Source organism: Populus euphratica, unplaced genomic scaffold (assembly GCF_000495115.2).
Source record: "Populus euphratica unplaced genomic scaffold, PopEup_1.0 scaffold1495.1, whole genome shotgun sequence".
NCBI classification, from domain to species: Eukaryota; Viridiplantae; Streptophyta; class Magnoliopsida; order Malpighiales; family Salicaceae; genus Populus; species Populus euphratica.
The window spans coordinates 2648-10718 of NW_011501352.1; the positions used below are offsets into that span (position 1 = coordinate 2648).

At 32.9% G+C, this 8071-nt stretch overlaps 1 protein-coding gene across 1 annotated transcript; it reads left to right on the plus strand.

The window, feature by feature from the left end:
* Window positions 1-313: 313 nt before the first annotated feature.
* On the plus strand, window positions 314-3346 carry LOC105117745 (probable arabinosyltransferase ARAD1). Its single transcript, XM_011015500.1, has 2 exons — window positions 314-1881; window positions 2660-3346. Exons 1-2 carry the CDS (start codon window positions 919-921, stop codon window positions 3212-3214), a joined length of 1518 nt encoding a protein of 505 aa, XP_011013802.1. The 5' UTR covers window positions 314-918; the 3' UTR covers window positions 3215-3346.
* Window positions 3347-8071: the final 4725 nt, after the last annotated feature.

Here is an 8071-nt window from a genome sequence, read left to right on the forward strand (position 1 = left end):
GATTTAAAAACTTTGTATTTTTAAAGATTTTTTTTGATTGCTGGATGCAGCGGAGGTAGATTTTTACATGTAATTTGAAATTTTGATTCAGTATTGAAATCCTAATTAAAAACACAGAGAAACAATGGGTTTCTCAAGAGAATCCTTGATTCAAACAAAAAGAATAAAATAAAATAAAATAAGATAAGAAGCCAATCCCTTTCCTTAAAGAATCTGAGTTTCGTGGAATCCTAATCGATTTATTAAAACTAAACACTAATATATTATTTATTAGCACCATAATTATATTTAACACAACACAACGGAAAGCCATGGATAAATAAACATTTAAAAACACACACGCAGAGCAGAGGGAAAAGAGGTGGGAGGGAGATGCACAGCCCGGTTCTACAGTACAGATAGACGGTACCTATTCCCACGCTAACTTCGTTGAGTCCTTTTTCTTTTGTTTTGCATTCTAAAGAAAACAAGAAAGAAAAAGAAAACAGAGAGAGAGAGAGAGAGAGCAGCAAACAACGAGGGCCAATTTTGTTTATTTTCCATGGTACGATTCTATACAACAAACAAAGAAACACGCACTGACTTGTTTTTTGTTTTTCTCTACCATTCTTTAGTGGATTTTTGTGCTTTTCTCTTGACCTGAGATTTTAGTCTTTGTGGACTTCTTATTGAGCTTCTGATTTCCCTCTTCTTAGGAAATTTAGATTGAAAAATTCAATTTTAATCTCTTTTCTTCAATCTGGAGGTGATTTGTGTTTGTTGGGTATTGACTATTTTTGCTGAATATTGTGGAGAGACAGATCTTTTAGCCAATGTGATTGACATCAGTTTCTTGTAGAGAATCATATTGGTGGTAATGTGATGTTTGCTACCTGATATTCTTCTCTTTTTTTGGCCGGATTATTTGTTAGTATTGCAATGGCTGATAAGCACTCCTCATCGTCTCTTGGGATTATTTCTAGGAAATCTATGCTTTGCTTGTTTCTGTTTGCGTCCGCCTTGTTTATGCTGTCTTGGTTTTTTCTGTTGCGTTCCACGAGCAGTGCTGGGTTTCATGACCTCAGTTTGTTACCTCATCCCACACTTAATCCTCTGATTGTTAATGGCAATTCTGCATCCTGGAATCGGAAGGATGTTGAACCCTCGATTGGAAATCGAGCGATTCTTGTAGACAATGAAGGAGAAGAAGAAAAACCTCAAAAGAAAGATGATTTAGGGGATGTGAAATGCAGCGGTTTTGATAATAATTACAAACAAGTTCTTAAGATTTTCATGTATGATTTGCCTTCTGAATTTCATTTTGGGCTCTTAGATTGGAAACCTCAGGGGGATAGTGTTTGGCCTGATCTTAGAGCTAAAGTGCCTGAATACCCTGGTGGGCTCAACTTGCAACATAGTATTGAATATTGGCTTACATTGGATCTTCTTGCTTCAGAGGTCCCTGGCATTCCTAGAGCTGGTAGTGCAGTAAGAGTTCGAAATTCTAGTGAAGCCGATGTTATATTTGTTCCGTTCTTTTCTTCTTTATGCTATAACCGATATTCCAAGGTGAATCCACACCAAAAGAAGAGCAAGGACAAATTGTTGCAAGAAAAGTTGGTCAAGTTTTTGACTTCGCAAAAGGAATGGAAGAGGTCTGGGGGACGAGATCATGTCCTTTTGGCTCACCATCCAAATAGTATGTTAGACGCAAGGGTGAAGCTATGGCCTGCAATCTTCATACTCGCAGACTTTGGGAGGTATCCTCCAAATATAGCAAACGTTGGCAAAGATGTGATTGCACCATACAAACATGTAATTAGAAGCTACGTCAACGACTCATCAAACTTTGATAGCCGCCCAACTTTGCTGTATTTTCAAGGAGCCATATACCGGAAAGATGTATGTTCTCTCCCTCTTGACTACGTCTGCTGTTAATTGTTTCATTAAAATTTCTACTGTAACTAAAAACTTATTTTCCACAGAATTTTCTTTTTGACATGTTCTACACCTCAAAAATAAGCTCTGATTCGACAATATTATGAATAAGTGATAGTAACAAAATAAACTGTCATGAGCTTCCCAGTTCTCACCACGTTATTTCCTACTCTGTTAAACAGAAGATTAGTTAGTTAGGATTATTTCATGGATTAGGTGTCGACAAAGTACATGCCAATTAAATGATAAGTTATTCTTTTTTCAAGGCATCTATTTCAACGTACTGGGTTCTTAATGTGCATTTCTTATCATGTAGCTGTTGAAGTAAAATCATTGTCAAAACTTGATTATGGCTCTGAAACTAGCATGGGCTTGATGTCTATGTGGTATACTTCCCTCGGGTGTAATGAACTAGTTATATGCACATGTATGGAAGTTCATTCAAGTAAAGTATTGTGGGCTGCTGTTGAGGATGGGTTGTGATCATAAACTCAAAAATCACCATTCCATCTCATGAAACTTTCATGACGTAATCTCTTAATGGATCTTCATAATTTCATGTGATATATTTGACTTGCTGAATTTTTTTACTAAAAACTTCATTTTTATTAGATTCTGAAAACCATCCAATTAAGATGATTCATTATTTTCCTTTAATTCAACTGTTATTCTATGCCACTCTTTTGGTTGGCTTTACAGTATCTATACCTTGATTCTTCAATCTTGAGTTTCTTGTTTTCAGGGTGGCTTCGCTCGGCAAGAATTATTTTATCTTCTTAAAGATGAAAAAGAAGTACATTTTCAGTTTGGGAGTGTACAAAAAGATGGAGTTGGCAAAGCTTCTCAAGGAATGCACTCCTCCAAATTCTGCCTTAACATAGCAGGTGACACGCCCTCATCAAATCGTCTCTTTGATGCCATTGCTAGCCACTGTGTTCCGGTCATCATCAGTGATGACATTGAGCTCCCTTACGAGAATGTTCTTGACTACTCTCAATTCTGCATATTTGTTCGCACATCAGATGCTGTCAGAGAAAAGTTCCTCGTAAATCTCATCAGGAGTATTAAGAAGGATGAATGGACTAGAATGTGGAACAGGTTGAAAGAAGTAGAAAATTTCTTTGAGTTCCAATATCCATCAAGGGAAGGTGATGCGGTTCAAATGATATGGCAGGCTGTAGCGAGAAAAGTTCCTGCAATTAGGTTGAAGGTAAATAAATTAAGGAGATTTTCACGTTTCGGCACCCAGAAAGATGAAGAGTTGAGAAAAATACCATCACCTAGTAATTTTTGGTGAAAGCATTCGTTGTTGCCCTTGGTGACCTTTGAGCCTATCATATATGGTCCAACTGAGGTTCTGCTGCTTTAAAAGGTGAGAAATTCATTGAATTCTCACAGCAGATTTTGACAACTCTTTTGTAAAAATAAAAATATAAAAAATTAAGAAGATAAGAGTTTCAAGAATTTGGCATCCCTGCATGTCTCAACAGCACTTCTTGTATCTCAATCTTACCGTCTTTGCTGGCCATGTACGTGTCTGGATTTGACTCAAATATACAATGCACACGAAGCTAAGAAGCTAAGATTATTTGAGAGGGGACAAAACTATATAAAAAGATATAATTTTTTTTAATTTACTGTTTATAAATTGTAAAAATAATAATAAAAAAACTTTATGATTTAATTTTATTCAAAAAACTTGCTACAAATATATAATAATTTTTTATAAATAATTTTTTATAAGGTAAGTGGTTTAAAACAATATCAAATTGAGTAGTTAGTGACACGATGAAAAAATTGGTGACTTCTCTTAAGTAAAGGAGTGTCAAAGTAATAAATAACCTGACAAGATTGAGGTTGAATTATAGAGAAGTTAATTATATAAATTATAAATAATAATAACAACAATAACAACAACAACAATAATAATAAGAAGAGGAAGAAGAAGTTAAAGAGGACTTTAAGATGTAAGATTAATATGAGGATTAAACGACGATAAAAACAAATATCAAGGTTAGAGGATTCATTAATGTTATTTATAAACTCTTTTTATTATTCAACTAGAAACCATATACAAAGGAGATTCCAATCGGATTATAAATTGTTAACATAATTACATTAGTTATCTTATTCGAAAAATATTAATACTTGTAAGTGTTGTCAGGCATTCATGATTATAACTTATGTTAACAACAAATCAAGTTTCTTTTATGGCACAAGTGTTAGTTACACTATACGGTTGGGTTATGAAAGTGTCAATTATTTGTTGTACCAAGTGTTCTACAATATAAATTTAGATTAATTATTTAACAAGCAAAGTATTAAGAGTGAACAAGATAACAAATACAAAACATGTTAGTATCAAACATTAAAATCTATGTTGAGTTTACATTATACTTATTCTTACATCATTTGTGTAACCTTTTCACCTTAATATAATAAACTTACCTTAACATAATGAATAAGAGAAACATAAATAAATAAGATAAGAACATAAATAAGATATAAGTTAACTAAGTAAAAGAAAGGAAATGAAAACCATAAACAAAAGATTAATGAAAGCAAAACTTAAACATTACAAAAATATAAAGAGAAAGAGCAAGAACATGATCTTGATCTGAAAACCAAGATGCCTAAATACAAGGCAAATACCTCCTTTTATAGGCTAAAATTAGAAACTATTGATTTGATGACTAATTGTTGAGTGGGTGACCAACTCTTGACTTGGTGACAATCCTTATCTTCTTGTCTGCCAAAAACATCATTGTTAATGTCATAATTTGAATAGACTTAAAACATAAAAGTTTTAAGAAATTATCTCAGCTTTCCAACATAAAAAAATTGAGGTCATTTAAACTTTAAAACTCAAGATATGGGCTGAACATGAAACAATGTCTAGGCTGCAGGACAGATTCGGACTTCTCCATTGTTGTTAAGATTTGGACTTCCAAATAGTAGAATTGAGTTTGGCTTCCATATGAATGTTTTAGGCCTATGTCTTAACTTTCTAGCCATATAAACCAAATAGAAATACAAGATCTACAGCTCTAGATATGACCTAATAACTGAACAGTGTTCCAGTTTGGACTGAACCAACATCACTTTTCTAAACTTCACCTTCTCTTTGTCTTCTCAATTTCAGTAGTTGAACTTATCAATCAATCCTTTTATTTATGTGATAGGTCTGCATTTAAGATGAATATTTACTATAAATTAAAGGTATTTTATAGTATCAAACATGTTATTATAAAATATGCTTAAGTTTGGAAATTTAATGATACTTTAAGTGCAATATGATGATATAAAACCTTGATAAAAATATATTTTTAAGTACTAATTAGCTATAAAGTGAATTTCATCTTCATATTGTATTCATCACTTTAATTTTATTGGTTTTTGTACCTATCAAATATAAATATACAAAATATATAAGAAACATTAGCTAAAGCAATGCATTATTTATGGTTGATAAAACTTTAAAATAAAGTAAAAAATAATAAAGAATGATTCTTATATATTTATTTTAATTGCATCGCTATTGTTTCATAAAATAAAAATCATCAATTATCATATCAATTGCGTATCTTTCAACAATTTCTGTTTCTATATAGCCAATCAAATAGTTTGCAAGAAAATCATCTTTTATCGGATTGTGAAGTCTTTTTTTAATAATCTTCATTGTTGAAAAAGCTCGCTCAGTAGTTGCTGTAGAAATAAAAAGAGTCAAAATAAGCCGAATTAACCTGTCAATACGTGGATAAATTATTGATTTTTCTATTTCTACCAATCCTTGACATAAATCAGCAATCAATGACATATATATATATATATATATATTTTAATTTGAATGATTGGGTACATCGAGCTCATAATACTACAACTGAAATCTCAAATGAGTTTTTCCTTAGTTGAGAATAATAGAATGGCTTGGTTGTGCCTTAGCCAACTTTTATATTTATATATATATGGTAAAACACGGAAGTAGCTATAGAGATTACAATATTGGAATAATAGAGATTACAATATTGGAGTAATCCTATAATAATTTCCTATTAAGATATATTCATGCTATACATTTTATAATATATCCTTGAAAGCTAAGGGTGAGGGATCAACCCGAAACTTGAATAAAAAAGTAGTAAAAAATGCAGTAGAAAGTGATTTGGTGAAAATATAGGTAAGTTGATCCTAAGAAGGGATAAAGCAAATTTGAATCTCTTTCTTCGTAACCCGATTGTGGAAAAAGTGATAATCTACCTTAACATGCTGAGTACAAGCATGGAAAATAGGATTTGCATAGAGATAAGTCACGCCAAGGTTATCATACCAAATGGTAGGAGCAGGGATGGAGGAAACCTATAGATTTGTTAATAGATATTTAAGTAAAATGACCTTAGTAGTACTATTTGCTAAAGCTTTATACTCAGCCTCAGTAGAGGAGCGAGCAACTGTATGTTGCTTTCTTGATTTCCATGAAATTGGGGTTTGGCCAAAGAAGACAAAGTAGCCACCCGTAGACTTGCAATCATCACTACTACCAGCCTAATCGGCATCTGTAAAACTATGGAGAGCAAAAGAGAAATTACGAGTGATATGAAAACTGTCAGATCCCGTACCTTTAAGGTAGCATAAAATACACTTAATAGCAGCCCAGTAAGAGTCTGTAGAAGTATGCGTAAACTAACAGAATCTGTTAATATCAAAACATATATCTGGATGGGTGAATGTAAGGTACTAAAGGGCACCCCCGATTTTGTGTGGGATGAGAGAATGAAGTATCTGACAATATAGTAACTTTTGAAGGAGAGACTAGAGTGTCACATGGTTTGCGTGAGTGAAATGACTAAAAGATTGATGTCTTCTCCCAAGTGAGGAGTGTTGAAGTAATAAATAACCTTGTAATATTAGGGTCCAACCACAAGGAGGTTAATTGTATAAATTATAAATAACAATAATACAACAATAACAATAATAATAGTAATAATAGTAATAGAATAATAATAGTAATAATAGTAATAAAATAATAATAGTAATAATAGTAATAGTAATAATAATAGTAATAATAAAGAAGAAGAAGAAGAAGAAGAAGAAGTTGATGAGAACTTTTAGATGGAAGATCAATGTAAGGATTAAACAATGATAACAACAAATATCAAGGTTAAAGGATCCACTAATGGTATTTCAAACAAGTATAGTATAAACTCTTATTATTCAATTGGAAACCACACAAAAAAGGAGGCTTTAATAAAATAATAAATTGTTAACATGATTACATTAGTTATCTTATTCAAATAATGTTAATACTTATAAATGTTGTTAGGCATTCATGATTATAACTTATGTTAACAACATATCAAGTTTCTTTTATAGCATAAGTGTCGGTTACACCATACGGTTGGACAATGAAAGTGCAAAATATTTGTTGTACCAAGTGTTATACAATATAAATCTATACAGGTACCAGTTACGCAAACCAGCTCCATCATCCACATCTCATATGCCAGTGGCGGGGGTCCCATTCGTCATGTGCCTTTTTACGGGATCCCATTCCTAGTAAGTAGACTTGAACCCATACCCTTGATTCCTGCCTTGAGCCTTAGATCGAAGGACCAAAGGTTGCTGTTTGGTCTAGATAAGTAGGCAGGGACAGACTCCTCGAGCAGATACCATTACAACAGTGAAGCTCATCTTCCCATTACCGGCGGAGAACTCAAGGGCTCCAAACTCCTTAGGTCTTGTTTTGTAAGCTTGAAGCTTTGAAACCTGTCGAGATTAACCTCCACTAACCTAAGCTTACCAAATCAAGTAGATCACTACCAAAACCCATACCGTACATGCTGCTTTCTTGGCTTTGCCTCTTTGTGACAACGTCGACCTTCCCCGTATGCTTTGAGGGACTGAGCTTTCGAATCCCACCTTATTGGTCTTCTTTCCACTGTCGCTGAGAAATGCCCTCCTTTTAGCTTCACCTTGTGGTTAGAACCGAGATAGATGGTTTTGGTACAGAATAGAAACGTCACCAAAACTGCCTTATTAATTGATTAGTACTTAAAAGTGCATTTTTATTATGGTTTTATATCATCATTTTGCACTTGAAGTATCAATAACTCCTTAACTAAAATATGTTTTATAATAATATGTCTAATAATATAAG

Excerpts from the sequence above, each read along its gene's own strand:
- LOC105117745 (XM_011015500.1), top strand. The coding sequence starts at position 919 with ATGGCTGATAAGCACTCCTCATCGTCTCTTGGGATTATTTCTAGGAAA. Across the intron at positions 1,882-2,659 it reads GAGCCATATACCGGAAAGAT|GGTGGCTTCGCTCGGCAAGA; the intron begins GTATGTTCTCTC and ends TCTTGTTTTCAG.